Raw genomic sequence first — 17,438 nt, 5'->3', positions numbered from 1 at the left:
ACACTGGGGTACCTGTTACATACACTGCCCCTGTGTGCATGCGCCATTCCAGGTCCAGATCTTCATTCCAGCGCCCCTGCTGCTGAAAACGTGGACTGCCCTGTGCGGTGAGAGCTGATGGTTTAGGTGGTAGAAGAATCTGGAAGACTGACCACACTATAAGTAGAAACACCAAACTGTGCTTTTAGCTACTTGGGAGACCGAGGCAGGAGGATCGCTGGAACCCAGGTATTCAGGTCAGCCTGGGCAACATAGTGAGACCCCATCTCAAAAAAAAAAAAAATTTTTTTAAAGAAATAGTAATGGTGGGAATACCATTTTAAAGCCCATTTTTAAGTTAGACAATTATTCAAATAACACAAGCAAAAAACGGGTCAGCTCTCAAACCAGCCAGTCCACCCTGCAGGCACATCCGGAACCTCCTCTTTCTTCCCCAGAGTTCCTGCCCCAGGGCCTTAGAGGAGCAGATAACCTTGGCTTCAGATAGGAGCCTGTTTGCCAACCCATCCCTCCCTGGCCTTTGAAATTCTCTGGGTCCAGCAGCAGCCTGACCTGCAAACTTGACACCTCAGTCAGCTGGGGAAACAGAGAATTCTTAACTCAGAGGACATGCAGATCCTCAGGGAAGAGAGGAAAGGGTCAAAAATAATCCAAAAGGACGAGCCACTTATGTCTGTGTGTACGCTGGGTTCCACATCTGAAATCCAGTGACGAGCCATCTGATGGCTTTTGAAAGATCTTCTTGGATTAATAAAAGTAGAAGACTTCTTGGCCCCAGGTTTCAGCTTCAAAGTTCTCCTCTCTTGAGAGTCTTGCGTAAGACTTGCCTGTGGAGCACAGGAAGCAGGGTTCAGGTGGGCAGCTCCCCAAACCCCTGCTGCCCCACTGCAAGAACACTTTAAAATTCTGGCGTAGCGGGGTGGGGATGTGGCAAAGTGGCAGAATGCTTGCCCAAGGCCCTGGTCTAGTCCCCAGCATAAATTAATTAGTTAACTCACTAATTAATTAATTCTGGAATAGGAAGACTGAGCTACACACACTGGTACTGCAGCCATACTTCAAAATCAATTTTTAGCAGGAATTTTAGTGGAAATTATAAACTTTGGAGCCAGGTGAACCTAGAACCCTGACTGTACCCTGGACATTGACTGATATTGTCATCTTGAACAGAAGTCATTTCTCTCTGCCTTAATTTCTTGATCTGCAAATGGTGGCGAAGTTGTGGGGGTGATTTGAATGAGGTGCAGTGCATGTCACACGGCTGGCTACGCCTGGCACACGGTAGGTATGGAGCAAATACCAGCTCTCTTACCTTTCCTAATATCTGATCTGACCCGAGACCCAATTCCCATTTGACCTCAGAACTGTCCTGGGAAAGCCAGTTTGTGTGCTCACTGTCTTGAGAGATACAGTGCCATGAAGCTTTTCCATTCGAGCAGCTGTTAGGTTTCCGAGGATAGCTAACAGGGTGTCCTGAGCCTCGATGTAGGACTCCAGCAGCCCAGCGCTGCATGGACATCTTCCCTCCGCCCTCAGCGGCAGGCCAGAGCACCCGAAGGCAGTGTTCCCACCGCAGCCTCGCTGTGGAATGATTCTTCACTTCCTACCCCGGGGTAGAAGCCATGACCGTGCCAGGTCTAAAGCAGAGGAGTAAAGGTTCTCCGGGACCCCCTTCTGGGAAATGCCAGTTCTACCTGACTTGAAAAGCCTTCTCGCTCTCCGAAGCTCCCCTGGGCCTGTCTGAGTGTGGAGCCAGTCGAAACTCCCCTGACGGGGGTCTGCAGTGACAACTGGTCTCGGGGCTCCTGACGGGGGTCTGCAGTGATGACTGGTCTCGGGCTCCCAGGCAGACAGCAGGGCCCTGCTCAATGACCTCACCATGTGTGAAGGGCTCAGACATTCCTGATAATCATGAAAGGGTGTCTCCTAGGAAGCCGTGTCCTGTTTATCCCCAGGGTGGGGAAAGAGGGTCAAAGGGGACAGGTAAAGGACTTTTAAAATTGACCCTTGCAGAATTATTCTAGAACTTTCTGATCTGATGTATGCTATTTGTACAGAGGTGAAATTCTTTCTGCCATTTTTCACGCACAAGTCAGTGCACATTCCCGATAGAAATTAAAAAAAAGAAATATGTAGTCCGTCCACAGAGATGAGTCAACATCGCGTGCAGCCAGCCGTGGCCACTAGAAGAGTCAAACACCGGCCATGGCGCTGCAGGCTGGCCTGCCCCCACGTGAGTCAAGCCTGCGCACAGGGCTGGATGGGGGAGGCTGCTCACAAGGTCCAGCCTCCCCTCACTTGCTTCTTACAGGCCTCCTGACCAGCTCCAGGCCGTGTGCTGCTCTCCATGGGTATCTTTCTCTCAATTTTTTTTTCTTTTCTTTTTTTTTTTTTTTTTAACTGATTACAGAATTTATATAAAACATAATAGAAAGGTATAAAGTGACAGAAGAGTCCTTTGTAGTTCAAATACCCAGAGGCAACCATGGTTCTCATTTTGTTCTTAATTGTTTAGAATGCTTTTGTGTGCTTCTTTTATATTATTCAATAATATTAACTATATACTTTTTTATTTAAAATTATATAAAGAATTTATCATACAGAGTATGTATTTAGCATACATAGGCCCTGGGTTCAATCCCCAAAACACCTTAAAAAAGTTTCCCCTATTATAAACACTGGTTTTTCATGACTGCCTAATATTCCACTGCCAGAATGAAGTATAACTTAACCAATACTCTTTTGTCAGGTTATGTTCAGGTGGAAACATGCATGTTTATGCATGGAGATTTCTTGGCTTCCTAGATTATTTTCTTTGGCCAAACCTCTGAAAGTGACATCCCTAGGTCAGTAGTTAGGCATGTTTTTAATTCTTCATACACATTGCCAAAGTACCCTTCAGATAGTGGATACCAGTACTGTTTCTAACAACAGTGGGTTATCTCACTCCATCCTTAGTTTGTTGAGTATGATTCTGTAGATATATATGTGTTATTAGATGTAGATGGACACAATACCTTTATTTTATTTGTTTATTTTTATGTGGTGCTGAGGTTCAAACCCAGTGCCTCACACGTGCTAGGCAAGCTCTGTACCACTGAGCTACAACCCCAGCCCTCTGATTCTGTATATTTATTAAAGAATTTAGGGCTGGGGAGATAGTTCAGTTGGTACAGTGCCTGCCTCACAAGCACAAGGCCCTGGGTTCAATCTACAGCACCGAAAAAAAAAAAAAAAAAAAAAAAAAAAAAAAAAAAATAGAGAACAAAGAATTTAGAGAGCCCCAAAGTTCTATTCCCATTTTCAGCCTTGGGGTGATCACTGGGGTATAAGGAACCAGCCTTCATCAGAGTGAAGAAGCCCCTTCTCCCACTCTGCTGTGTCTCCTGTAGGCATCTACAAAGAAGTGGGCCACCTAACTCTACCTTTATGCTTTAACTCCCTGGCAAAGGCCCTTGCTATGCAATGGATACATAGAGTCAAGCTTGATGATGGAGTTTCCCGGGCTAGGAGCTGATGTGGCTGCTCCACACCCTGTATCGCTCCTCTCTCTGGCCCAAGTTTTCCTCCATCACTTTCTTCACTTTCTAAGCCTTTCACAGAATCTCCCAACCCTAAAAGGAGCTTCTCACAGAGCTCTGGAAAAATCCTGTGTGTTTGTATGGCCCTGTGCAGTTTTACAAGGCACGTGTCAAAACACAAAATTATAACAAGTTTAGTTACAGATGTAATTAGCTTGTATTTGCAATTTGTGAATGCGGAGAGAGTTTCTACAGAATAGAAAGAGAGCTCCCACTGGGAAATAGCAGAGCAGTAGGTTTCGTAATTTGGGAACAAGAAAACAGAACAACAAGGGGAAAAGCTGATTGGTTGACATCAGGTTGCTTCCTGTTGCTCCCATAAGGATTAAAGCAGAGGGGCTCCCTTTTTACACTGACTCAGACAGCCTGGAATCTCCTGGTTTTTGTTTTTGTGTACTGGGGACCGAACCCAAGGATTCTCTACCACTGAACTACATCCCCAGTCCTTTTTAGTTTTTAAATTTTGAGACAGATGTCGCTAAGTTGCTGGACTCAAGCTTGTGATCCTCCTGCCTCAGCCTCCCAAGCCACTGGGATTACAGATGGGCACCACCGCACCTGGCCGAGTGGCTTCATTTTGGTTTGGTCTGCTCTCTTGGGGCCTAATGCAAGAGTTTGCTACAACACATGTGGCCTCCTTTAATTAATATCTGATCCACTGCTCACAACCACCCTGGAAGGCACATATTCATTTCCCTGTTTTATAGGTGTATTGTTTTCCAAGGGCTGCTGGAACAAATCATAAAGTTGGTGACCTTAAACTCAGAAATTTATTCTCTCGTATTTCTGAAGGCCACAAGTTCAAAATCAAGCTGTCAGTAATGTCACACTCCCTTCACAGCTCTAGAGGAGGACACTTCCTTGCCTCTTGTAGCTTCTGGTGGTTCCTGGCATCTGCTGGTTTGTAGCAGCATGATTCAAACCTCCTTTGTCTCCACATGGCCTCTTCCCCCTGCATCTCCCATCCTCCCTCCCTTTCTCTTGAGAGGACACTGGTCCTTGGTGTCATCGTCACCTGGAGGATCTCATTTCGAGATCATTAATTACATCTGCAAAGACCCTATTTCCAAATAAGGTCACACTCGGAGTCTGAAGGTAGACCTTTCTTTTTGGGGGGAGATTGTGGGGGAGACACCAGTCGACCTCAACAATAGATAAAGTAACCAAGGTTCAAAGAGGAGAAATAACTTCCCCTGAGTCATTCAGAAAGTAACAGGAATTGGCATTTGAACCCAGGTCTTCTGCTTATCGTGTGCCTTTAATTAGGTTAAAAAAAAAAAAAAAGACTCTTATGTATTATTGCTTGGTTATGTTATTTGGTTCATTGAAAATGAAATTTGGTGACTTTTGCCCTAGAGCACCTCAAACATCATTTCACCGTTTCTCCATTAGTATGTTATTGTTAATTACATTGAAACCATTATTTCCAATGTGAACCCCTTAAAATGAAAGTCATCCATTTATTTTTCACATGGTAAGACCCAGAAGGGATTAGTGACTTACCCAGAATAACCAGGAAAGTTAAGTCTTGATTTGGAATCTATATTCCAAGTTTAAAGTAGACATTATGACCCTGTGTTGCAGTTGTAACGGGGCTCATTGTCAAAGTGACTACTGTGTTAAATTCCAAAGGTCCTCAGGGTCTCCGTGCCTGTTGTGCAGCCTCTTCCCTGGCTTAGCACCATTTGATGTTCGCCACACTCGGAAGCCCATTCCCAGGCTCTGGTCAGTGAGCACCTGCAGGAACAGATGTGCTGCTGTTACCACACCTGGCGCATTAGACTCACCTGTCATTTTCAGCATTAGCTCAGGTGTATCTTTGCTGTTCTAATACTGCTCCCTTTCTCTTTACTGAATTCACATCGTAATCCAGATCCTTTAAAAATAACCTAAGGGCTGGGGATATAGCTCAGTTGGTAGAGTGCTCGCCTCGCAAGCACTAAGGCCCTGAGTTCAATCCCCAGCACTGCAAAAAAAAAAATTAAATTAAAAAAAGAAATAACCTAATACCCCAAATCCAAACCCACAGCCCATGCCTCACAAACATGGTTTATCAATTGTCACAGGTTTGGGAAGCATTAGATAACCTGAGTCATAAGAGATTGCCGGAGCCAGGTGGGGGTGGCACACACCTGTAATCCGAGCTACTATGGAGGCTGAGGCAAGAGGATCACAAGTTTAAGGCCAGTGTGGGCAACTTAGTGAGACCCTGTCTCAAAATAAAAAGATCTGGGGCTATAGCTCAATAGTAGAGCACTTGGGCTGGGGATGTAGCTCAGTTGGTGGAGCGCTTGTCTCACTTGCACAAGGCCCTGGGTTCAATCCCCAGCACCACAAAAAAAAAAAAAAAAAAAATAGTAGAACCCTTGCCCAGAATGTGCGAGGAGGCCCTGGATTCAGTTCCCAGCATAGCGAAGAAAAACACCAAAATTGCTGAAGTCCAGGTCCCTTCGCTGCGTATCACCTCCCTCTATGGATGTGGAATCGTACGATCATTCATCACTTAATGAAGAAGATATGTTCTGAGAAATCCATCATTAGGCAGTTTTGCCATGCAGGCGACACGCGCACACTCACACAGCTGCAAGGGCATAGGTCAGGCGTTCTCTGTGGCCTCCTGGTGCCATCAAGAGTGTGGTAGGCACAGCTCACGTGAGGCTGCTGCCTGCATGGCACAACATATGTTGTATAGCAAATTTGTTTTTTTTTTAAGTAGAAGGATTATACTTTGAAATAACAAAAATAAGCATAGTAAGGGAGAAGCCAGTACAGTCATTTGTGATCAGGTGTCATGCGCTTTATGTAACAGTGCGTGCTAGGCTTTTGTGCTTCTGGCCTAAGTTGTAGGTTTGTTTATACCAGCATCTCCACAAACACGTAAGTGATGCATTACGCCATGATGTCATCACGGCTGTGAGATCACTAGGTGATGGGAATTTTTCAGCTCCATTATAATCTGATGGGACCCCTGCCTTTTTTACTTTTTTTTTCTTTATTATTTATAGCTCTACCACTGAGTTATGCCCCCTGCCCTTTATTTTTTGAGACAGGGTCTCACTAAGTTGCCCTGGCTAACCTTGAACTTGTGATCCTCCTGCCGCAGCTGCCCAAGTAGCTGAGATTACAGGTGTCTGGTCGCCATGGTGGGACCACCATCTTATACACAGTCCATCATTGACTAAAATATGGTTATGCAGTCCATGATCACCGTTACTTTGGGAACCAGCCTAAAGGACTGAGAAGGAAAGATGGTGTCCTCATATCCTCTCACCCTATCTGATATAGTATATATTGATAAAATGAAATATGCTTGCAGACACACCTAGTGACCTAGGATATTAGGGTTCTCCAGAGAAACAGAACCAATAAGAGATTAGACAGCTATGTAGGTGGGTAGGTAGGTAGGTAGATAGGTAATTATGGGAATTGGCTCATGTGATTATGGAGACTGAGAAGTCCCACTGTCTCCCATCTGCAAGCTGGAAAACCAGAAAAGCTAGTGGTGTAGTCCATTAGAGTCTAGGACCTGATAACCTAGATTGCCATTGGAGTAGGTTATGGTCAAGTCCAAAGGCCTGAGGACCAGGGCCTGATGGTTGAAGACACGATCTGAACCTGAAGGCCTAAGAATCAGGATCACCAATGTTCATGGGCAGGGTATGATAATGTGCCAACTCAGAACAAAATTTTCCTTCCTCCGCTTTTTTGTTATATTCAGGCCCTCAATGGGATGAAACCCACACATATTAGTGAGGGGGCATCATCTATCCCCGTCTACTGATTTCATCTTCTACAATACCCTTACCAATACATCCAGAAATGTTTTACCAACTGTCTGGGCATCCCTTAGCCCAGTCAAGTTAACACATAAAATTGACCGTTGCTCCAGGGATATCTACTGTCCTCAGCTTATGCTTATGTGAACTACCCGTACTGTGGTGACAGGTGTCTTTCCCACAGCATCAGTCTTCAGCTCAGTGTGGCAGATAATTTGGTGAGCCAGACAAGAGGCTATCCAGTGGCTGCCTTCATCATGCCTGTGATCATTATTTAGTTGTCACAGGCATCATTATTTCAATTATTACCCACATAAAAGGGCTTATATCTTGAACAGTATTGTTTAATGCAGGTTTTGCTTTTAGTATCTGACTTCCCTGGTGGCTAGAAATCTGATCAACAGGTTCTCAGTGAAGCCCAAACCCTGGCTGGATCTAATTGACTGTGGCACGGTCTTGTAAATAGCAGGGTGTGATTAGACACTATCGGTGTGGAGGAGCATCCCACCTGCCCACTCCACTTCCACCCCTGGGCTCCCCTGCCCCTCTCACAATAACCTACAAAGGCAGAGCACGTGCTTCCCAGGCCTCCCTGGAAGCGGCCAGCTTACCAGCTGTCACAGCATGCCTTTAATGGGTTCGTGAAACCCAAGAACCTGACTCATTTCTCCTCTGGGGAGAGCATAATACAAGATGCCAAGCTGGATTCAGGAAGTTCACCTGTATGAGACCAGTTCCCTCTGCCATCCCAGGTCGGTGGTTGTGGTTTATCCAGTTCGCAGAATCTCCAAATCTCAAATAAGTGCACAGAAGGCAGCAGAGTGAAATTTTGGTATTGTTTTCTGCTCACTCGCCATTTCCTTTTATTTAATTTTAATTCCATTTTCTGCCTACCCAGGCCCTAGATGTTCAGGCTCTGGTTGCCCACCCAAAGGGTGTTGACTCTGAAGTGACAGTAGATTTCTCAGATGGACCTAATCAATCAATGAACAAATCTGTTTTGAGCAAGCATGTTGGACAGAGTCCTATGCCTGTTTCCATTATAGAGGAATTCATGCCCTGAGGAGCTTCTAAACTAGTTGGAAAAGCAGATCATGTGGATAGGAGAAGGCAGCATAGGAATCAGGCCATAGGAATGATCTGTGGGATTCCAAGATTAATCTGGGTCCACAGAAGGGCTTCAGACCCACCTGATGTTGCTTACATAATTTTGTATATGCAAACTTGCAATTTCTTTTCCTTTTCCTTTTTTTTTTTTTTTTTTTTTTTTGGTACCAGGGATGGAACTCAGGGGCATTTGACCCCTGAGCCACAACCCTAACTGTACTCTGTATTTTTTTTAGGGTCTCACTAAGTTGCTCAGCCAAGTTGCTGAGGCTGACTTTGAACTCACGATCCCCCTGTCTCAACTCCCTGAGCAGAGCCACGGGGATTACAGGCAGGTGCCACCACACCCAGTGCAAACATGTATTTTTATGGGTAAATACATAACTTTCATCAGCTTCACTCCAAAAGTATTATCAGGGTCTATGCAAAGCATTTATTATGCCTTGGATAGTTGCTCAAGTTTTCATTGAGCATGTTGGACATGAACTCAGTCTTGGAAATGGTATTCAGAGAGTAACAGGGAGCCCCTAAAGGGAAGGATTCCCAGGAGGCATCATGGGAAGACCACTACATTTAGGACCAGTTACCTTTCATCTATCAAACTCAGTAAGATATAAATCTGCAAAATGTTGATAATCACTGCTTCCCAGAGTTTTGTGAAAGACTATAGCCCTTCTTTTTTTCCCCTTCTCATGCCATTTCCCATACCTCAGTGCCACTCATATCATAGTGAACACTAATCAATATTTGATGAACATGTGACTTAACTGAAATAGGAAACATGAGAGCAGAGTGTTGTTCAGCAAAAGATCTTTATTGTCCTGGGAAAGAGGGGCACACGTCTGTCATCCCTGCAACTTGGGAGGCTGAGGCAGGAGGATCACAAATCAAGGCCAGTCTGGGCAACTTAGTGAGACCCTGTCTCAAAATTTTAAAAAATGAATAAAAAGGGTTGGGAATGTAACTCAATGGCAAAGTGTCCCTGGGTTCAAGCCTAGTACCATCAAAAAACAAAACCTCACTACTAAGCATGTGTACTCAGTACACTGAGAAAGCATCTCTGAGCTGGTCCGGTGATCAGTAGCTGTTCCGTCAACACTGATGAAATATGCAGTTTCCTAAGAACCCAGAAGTGACCTCACCTGCAAGAGCTTGGCCTCTTCACCTTAGTACCCATGATCCACATGTATTTATAGCCCTGCTGTCACTCCAGGGTCCTGGAGTAGCTGCCAGGGAAGGAAGGGAAGGACCAGGCAGGATGGGGGTGTCTCAGGGCTTCTGCTGGGACTCCTCCTGCATGGGTGAGAGGGATCACTGATCGTTCTCTGTCACTTCTCAGGACAGCAGAAACGATAGAATGCTCCTTTGCTGAGCTCCTTTGGTACCTCCCACCTCTTCCCCACCATTTCCCAGCATGCCTTTGCTGAGAGACCTTCAATCAATTTGTTTTCTTGTGTGTGCCCTCCGGCGGACAGGGTGACTCATCATCATTAGTACTGTGATACTGCAAGGGCAGTTGAGAGAGGAAAGGTTTTTAAAAGGCATTGGTTGAAGGTGACAGGAATTCTCAAACCAAGTTAGGAAAGGACAGAGGCGATTTCTACTTAAGCAGTTCTCACTACAGGTGCCACCGAGGGAAGCCGCGTGGGACCTAAGAGAATGAGCTCTGAGGAATTAAGAGCCTGTGTTCCAAATCTGTCACTTAGAGACTTTGAGCATGTCACTTAATCTCTCTGAGCTTCCAGCTCCTCCTCCACAAATTAAGATGGTACCTGTACTGTGTATGGCTCAGGATCCCTGTGATAGAGCTTACGATGAGACCTCAAGCAGTACACAGGTGTCAATCCCTGTTGTTAACAGGCACATGAGCACACCTGCTCTGTCCAGAGCACGCCGTGTGCGTCAGGTACGTTAGCACTTATCTGATGCGGTCCTCACAGCAGGATGAGTGAATTTTCAAGGATGAGGAATCAGAGGCTCACGCCCGGAGTCATGCAGCTAATATGTGTTAGAGTCTACATTTAACTCCAGGTCTGTTTCCATTCTCACTGTTAAACCAGCTCATGATTCTTGTCCTACATACTATTACTTTGTCCATTAAAATATTCCATACTCCTCTGGCCTTTACCAGCCATCTTAAACTGGGCCCACCCTCTTACCCAAACCATTCTTTAAGAAACTATGACTGTCTCCAAATTTTTTTGCTTTCTTCTTGATTCGACTTATACTTTCCTCTTGGCCTATTGCCAGCTCCCCTGCCCTGGGCTTCCTTCTTGAGCGGGCACCCTGCTCTTGTGAAGTAAGAAAGAATGGGCACTCTCTTTTCAGGTTTCTGAACTCTGAAACTTCTCTAGAAGGAAGCTGAGTGTACAGAGGGGGCCCATGTTTTCTTGTCATCCTCCATTCTGATGTCACTAAGCACAGGTGCCCCAAGCAAGACCCTTCAGGAAAACAACAAGGCTATAGCTCTTGACCTTGTCAGGTACACTGGGGGTTGGGGAGAGGCTCTGAGGGAGTCACAGACTCCTGGTGGGAACCTCACTCTGTCTCTGCTCCTTTGAGGCAGGGCAAGGAGGTGTTGGTTCTACTTGAGAGATGGAAAAGGAGATAGAGGGACTTGCCTGACTCCCTTAAGGGACAGGCATAAAACCAAAAGCTTAATATCCTCAGCCCATGTGTCTTTGGGGATCTGGGTTCCTGAGAATTGTTGCTAAGGGTGAAATGTTGGGTCTGAACCCCAATCACCAAAACCTTCATCCTGACCCTGCATGATGGAGATAGAATGTAGGACAAGGCGGCTTCCCATTCTAGAGTTCCACCTGACAAGCCCGTCCCAAAACACACTCCCAAGGTGGGCTTCTCCTTGGGGCAGTGCATTTGTAGCTGCTGCCCATTCTCCCGGTGCCAGGAATCTATCCTCCAATTAGGTAAGAGATAAATCAAAGCCAAACCTGGCTGATGAAATTCAGGAGCCATCAGTGACCCTTGCCACACATGCAAATCCCAGCAGGCTGAACAAGGGCCTTTGTCTGGTCAGGAGAGTTCAGGATTATCTGGCCCACTTTGCTGATGTATGGAGGCACCGGCTGTCGGAGTGTTTACTAACGGTTATCACCTCAATGCTTTGGCCATTATCAGAGACAGGGCCGCCTGCCGGGGCTGGGGCTCGCACCCTCTCTATTACCACCTGTCATTGGCAGAGAGTGTGCGCTGACACTGCCCAGTCCTGCCCGCCAAGGGAAGATAGTTTCTGACGGCTGATCAAAGAGGAGAAGCAAGGCCCGATAAAGAGTGTGTGTTTCATGTACTTTTAGCTTTGGGAAACATTGGCATTTGCATTTTTTCCTCATCTTCCTGGTGCTGGTAGAAACCAAGCCCAGTAAATGGAGTGGGTTCAGTTACCTAATCGCTGGGGAAATGGTATGTGCTTAAAGTAACAGAGCATGACCATAATCTCCTTTTGAGAGAGTGACTGAAATAAGCTTTCACAGAAGACTTGCTGAAGAATAAAGTAGAATAATTTAAATTTGGACTTTGAAGTGATCTTGCATGTAAAATCTAATCTTGGCACTTAGCAGAACACCATGTACTTTTGGGAACTGGGAGCAGCTTTGGATTAAGGAAGGACCCTTGCTGAAGATGCTATGACCCAAGTGTATTGCTGTATCCCTGAAATGGTACCCTAGGTGTGCCCAAGTCTCTGGGCAGCTGGGAGAGTTTTTTTTTAAGCTGGGAGACTGTCTGCAGTGGGGTAGAATGAGTTTTAGACTGAGACATTAACAGATATGAGTTCTTATACCAAGTCTGCCGCAAACCTGCCATTTATTCTTGGGCTATAACTTCTCTGAGGTTCAACTGCAAAATGAGATATAAGTTATAGGATGCAATGGTTTAGAAAGCTGTTTTGTTTAGGCCAAGCAATCCCTTCTTCAAATGAAATTTTAGGTGGAGTCCCATGTGTCAAGTAGGAAAAAGTAGAGAAGTTTAGTTTGAATCCTGTCACTCCTCAGAAACCGTTTTTAAACCACCTGCCTCTGTGACGTGGAGGTCACTTCCTGGAGATGCACGTGCTGATCCAGTGGCATGAGCTGTTTGTCTCTGTGTTGTACACCCCTGTCTCCTGGTGTCCTGACTGCCCTTCAGCATCCCATGAATGACGGAAGTGGTCCAGGGCATGGAGGGGCATTGGTGGTAGGCAGACCAAAAGATCGGCCTGCCCTCTGAAGGCATGGACTTAACATCAGATGTCCCATGTGTGCCACAGGTACCTTTGACCGGAGCGTGACCCTGCTGGAGGTGTGCGGGAGCTGGCCTGAGGGCTTCGGGCTACGGCACATGTCCTCCATGGAGCACACGGAGGAGGGCCTCCGGGAGCGGCTCGCTGATGCCATGGCTGAGTCACCAAGCCGGGACGTCGTGGGATCAGGAACAGGTAAAGGTGTCATTAGACGTGTGGCCTGACTTGGTCATGACTGGCGCTTCTTGATGCAGAGCTTCTTTGGCAGAGAGAAGGTGTGTTTGTGTTTACCATTTGTTCCTCTAGTTGGCACTCAGTGCTGTCCATTTTAGAAGCCTCTAGTGTTGGGATGTTCTCCGTGGAACTGCCCCCCACACACACGGAATAACTCATAGGAAAGTGTGGCGAGGAACACAATGCGACTGTGTAAGCCGCTTGGGGAAGGGAGGCCCCAAGTTCGCCAGCAGTGCTCAGGCACTGAGTCCTAAGGCAGCACACCTTCTTCAGTCATGCTCCAAGCTTTATGGATTGGCAAGTGTCAGTGGGACCTGCCAGGCTGGGAGGGAGCAGGCAGTGTGGCTTAGTCTCCGGCCAGCTTTGTCTTATGCTGCCTTTGGCCCTATACTCTTGCCTCTGGGAGGGTCCAGGAACCAGGGTCTGGGGTGGCGTCCTGCTTGTATTGGGCAGGGAGAGGATATCTTTAGATGAGGAGTGAGCCTTGGCCCAGGCACGCACATGTGTACACACACACACACACACACACACACACTCTCTCTCTCTCTCTCTCTCACACTCTCATGTGCTCTCAGGAGAGAATACAATCCTTCCATCTCTGTACAACTCTAATACAGGCTGCCTCTCCTTTCTGCAAAATATTGCTGCCCTCTCTATCTCTTGCTGTCAGTGACTACTCCAGTCCTGCATTTGTGCCAGCACAACAGGCCTTGTCCCTGCTTGCTGAGGTCAGTGAGGACTTTTTTAGATGTTGATAGACCATTTATTTATATGTGGTGCTGAGGATCAAACCCAGTGCCTCACACATGCTAGGCAAGCGCTCTTCCACTGAGCCACAACCCCAGCCCTCAGTGGGGACCTTTTGTTAGGTTGAGTAGACCCTGACTGGAGGTCTCCCCTCTCTTGCTTGCCTGAGTCCCCCAAGACTGTTAGTTCTTGCTGTGAACAGCTCCATCCTGCCACATATGCCTGTTCAGAAAGAAGATCCCGGGAAGGAGAAACTTAAGCCCCTGGGGCAGCCCCGAAAGAGCACTGGGGCCGGGCTTCAGGCACCATCGCACTGCCCTGGGAATCCTCCAGGCTCTTAAATGTTTGGGTTCAGCAGTTAGGCTTCCCCCTCGTCTTCCAGCCCCAGGCCAGTGCCTCTGCTCCTGCACCAAAAGGGCAGGGTCGTCACCTCCACAGCACTAGCTTAGTAACCTGGCCCTGGTTACCCGTGTCATCATTGGCAATGACAAGATGGAATGAATGTGGATGCAAGGGAGGAAGAGAGGAATTTGGCTAGAGATAGAGAAGTTCCTTATTGGGGCATAGGAGATGGCCATCTCTGAGGACTGGCCCCTCTACACCCACTTCTTCCCTGGAAAGAAAGACATGGGCTCGGAAGCTGCAACAAGCCTTGTCCCACACCACCGTGCACACGCATGCACAGACACTGCCATGCCAGCGCCAGCCTCATGCCCCAGACTCAGGTGATGTGTCCTCAGGCCATTGCTGTCCCACCTGGATCAAGAGATAAGGAGCAGCTCTGCGACTCCCCAGGCCCTGAGCCACTCTCCTTGGGAGCTGACCTGAAAGCGAACCTTCTCCCTTTCTGAACCTTGCCTTCCTAAACAGCCACCCACTGCACATCAGGACCCCTGGCCAGCCAAGGCTCCAGTGAACCAGAGCCTGGTGTCCCTGGGCTCACCCTAGGAGCCTCCCTCTCCCAAGACCTAGAGAGCTCTTGGATAGGCTTTGTCTGCGGCTTCCTCTCAGAAGCCCTGTGGGCACCTCAGAGGCACTGGGCAGGCAGATCTGAAAGTGCCTTCAGTCAGAGTTGTGGAGCTTCTGCCTGGCATAGACAGAAACCTGTGCAAAACTGGCAGCAGTCCATTTGCCAGACAGCTGAGGGATTCAGAAGAGTCCTTGTGGCCTTAAGCAGGTTTATGAAATTAAAAAGAATGGGAAAAAAAGAAAGAGGAAATTAAAACTGTATGACCCACGGGTCAGAAAATAGGAGACTCCCTTTTTTCAACAGAGGGATTTCATTTCTTCCTCAAACTATCACTAAGAGATTCAGTTGGCCTTTGTGACCACGTTACATGTATTTATTTTTTCATCTCTCTCCATTTTAAAGACCAGTAAATAAAGCACGGACTGTGGAAGTTAACCAGTTTCCTCGTCCATTCTTGAGAATCACTTTTCACATTTTCCAACTAGAGATAAAGTGTCAGCCTGGTAGTACAGCCCAGTCTACCTATGGCAAGGACAACCCTGCCCAGAGAGAGCCAGGGAAATACAGTACCACGTGAGTCAGAATTTCCAGCAAGTCACTCTTTGCCCATAGCAACCTCTGTCCCTCTCTTTCTTCCCTCAGCCCTACTTCTTGGCGGCCCTTAGGACAAACAGATAGGGTGACATGGAGTGTTTGCCTCTGCTGGGTACTCTGATGTACCAGAGATAAGCCAGTCCCTTTAGTGCCTCCCAGCAGGCCCTTCAGGTGATAGAGCAACCAGGGCTGATGCCTCTTTATTAAAGTAGGAGTGAAGCACAGAGGTCAAGTGGAAACTTGCTTTCAGTGGACTTTTCCCAAAGCCCATTGTTTCTGTGCTGCGGCGGCCTAGGTTTACCTAGGTGCTGTGCTGGAGAAAGGTTAACAACAGCTCTCCAAAGAGAAGCAGGCAACCCTGACTTGTGGATTTCTGTAGTTTAAAGACTCCTAACACTGCCATTTTCAAGCTATCAGCTTATCATGCTGCTAGCCGAATTTCAGAAAATGTACCAGTCAACTAACCTGTACCATAGGGCAGAAGAGCTCTCCCAGAAGTAAAGTGTTATCTTTAAAAACTCTATTGTTTGGGGCTGGGGATATAGCTCAGTTGATAGAGTGCTTGCTTTGCAAGCATGAGGCCCTGGGTTCAATCCCCAGCACTGCAAAACAAACGAACAAACCAAATAACCCTATTGTTCAGAGAAGGGGGCTGAGGAGCTGTTGGTCATGGTATACAAAGTGTTGTTTAGATAGGAAAAATAAGTTCAAGATCTATTGTACAAATGGTGACTGTAGTTAGTATCAATGTATTATGTTGTTGAAAATGGCTAAGCCAGCACATTTTAAGTGTTCTCACCACAAAAAAATGGTAAGTATGTGAGGTATTGCATGTGTTAATTAGTTCAATTTAGCCATTCCACAGTGAATACATATTTCAAAATATCCTGTTGTATGCAATGAATATATACAATTTTTGTTAATTAAAAATAAATTATTTTTTAAGTGGTCTGCAGATCATCAGCACCACATCACTCAGAAGCTGATTAGAAATGCAGAGCTGGCTGGGGATATAGCTCAGTAGGAGAGCCACATTCTTAGCACGTGGAGGCCCTGGGTTCAGTCCCCAACACAGCAAAAAGAAAAAGAAATGCAGAGTCTCAGGCCCCTTCCAGCCCTATTTCATCAGCATCTGTATTTGATTTGTGTTTTTGGTTTTTGTTTGTTTTTTCTTTCAATACTAAGGATGGAACCCAGCCCTTCTTGCTCTGTTCTAAGTTACCCTGCAATACGGCATCTACATTTTAACAAGACTCCCCCCATGTATATTAAAGTTTGAGGAGGTTTATTTTAAAGCATGGCTTATCTATAAGGCAGGCATTACTTCAGTCCTCTGTGACAATTGCTGAGCAGTCAGTCTAATTGGCTCACATATGTGGTGGCCAGTCCAGCCCTAACATAACTGGCTGAATTGCTTTCTTGCTAATGTCCTTGCCCCTGTTACTCTTCCATTGTCCCATTCAGCAAAACTACAATCTGACATCAGTCTAGCTGTGCTCTTACACCTGGATTGCTGAAGAAAAAATCATACATTGTTCAGATTGGTCCCTGAACACAGCCCCCTGCCACTGAGCCCTGCTGTGTATTTCCTAGTCCCAGTTTGCACCCATCTTTGCAGCACCAGCGCCTCAAACAGAGTCCAGCACATAGCAGACACATAGCAATTATTTGCTGGATGAGGTCTCCTGCATTCCACCTGGGTGCCAGCCGTTCTGCCACAGCCTCTGCCTGCTGCTGATGGCCTGTGGCCTAGTTCTATTCTTAGTGAGATTCCCCAGCACTGAGGGTGTGTGTTTCGTTTTTGATAGTTTTTTCCTATTCTCATCATTTATTAGTGTGGTCAGAGAGCTTAGGTAGTCCCTCATCTTTGAAATCAATCTCTTTCGTTCTGTATAGATTCTATTTCAAACTTCCCCATTCCTATCTCATATCTCACCATCTCCTCTCTCACTGAGAGAGAGATGGTGGCCATCATTGGACACATCTCTCAACTTCTTGCCATCCAGATCCTAAGCTTCCCTGAATCAACTGTCCCCTCTCCTCCTGTAGCAGAGGAGGAGCAGTCATTGCCCCCAGCCTGCCAGCCACAACTGTTCTCCCCAGAGTCCCCGCCTGACTTCCAGGCACCTCAGCCCTGGCCCTGTGAGCCACCCGCTCCTTCTAGAAGCACTCTCCTGGGGGCACCTGCTGCC

The 17,438-nt window shown here is 46.7% G+C and overlaps 1 protein-coding gene across 7 annotated transcripts in view; it reads left to right on the top strand.

Annotated features, from left to right (window-relative positions):
- The window catches only part of Bcas3 (BCAS3 microtubule associated cell migration factor), a 564,794-nt gene that overhangs the window by 528,154 nt on the left and 19,202 nt on the right, over positions 1–17,438 (top strand). For all 7 annotated transcript variants that reach the window (XM_047542954.1, XM_047542958.1, XM_047542956.1 and 4 more), the window contains one exon: positions 12,729–12,896. In XM_047542954.1, the coding sequence (XP_047398910.1) occupies positions 12,729–12,896 (168 nt within the window). The remainder of the gene's footprint in view (positions 1–12,728; positions 12,897–17,438) is intronic.

The sequence above is a fragment of the Sciurus carolinensis genome, chromosome 3, assembly GCF_902686445.1.
Source record: "Sciurus carolinensis chromosome 3, mSciCar1.2, whole genome shotgun sequence".
Classification (NCBI taxonomy): Eukaryota; Metazoa; Chordata; class Mammalia; order Rodentia; family Sciuridae; genus Sciurus; species Sciurus carolinensis.
Note: the sequence above shows the minus strand (reverse complement) of the source record. Positions and strands in the feature narration are given on the sequence as shown.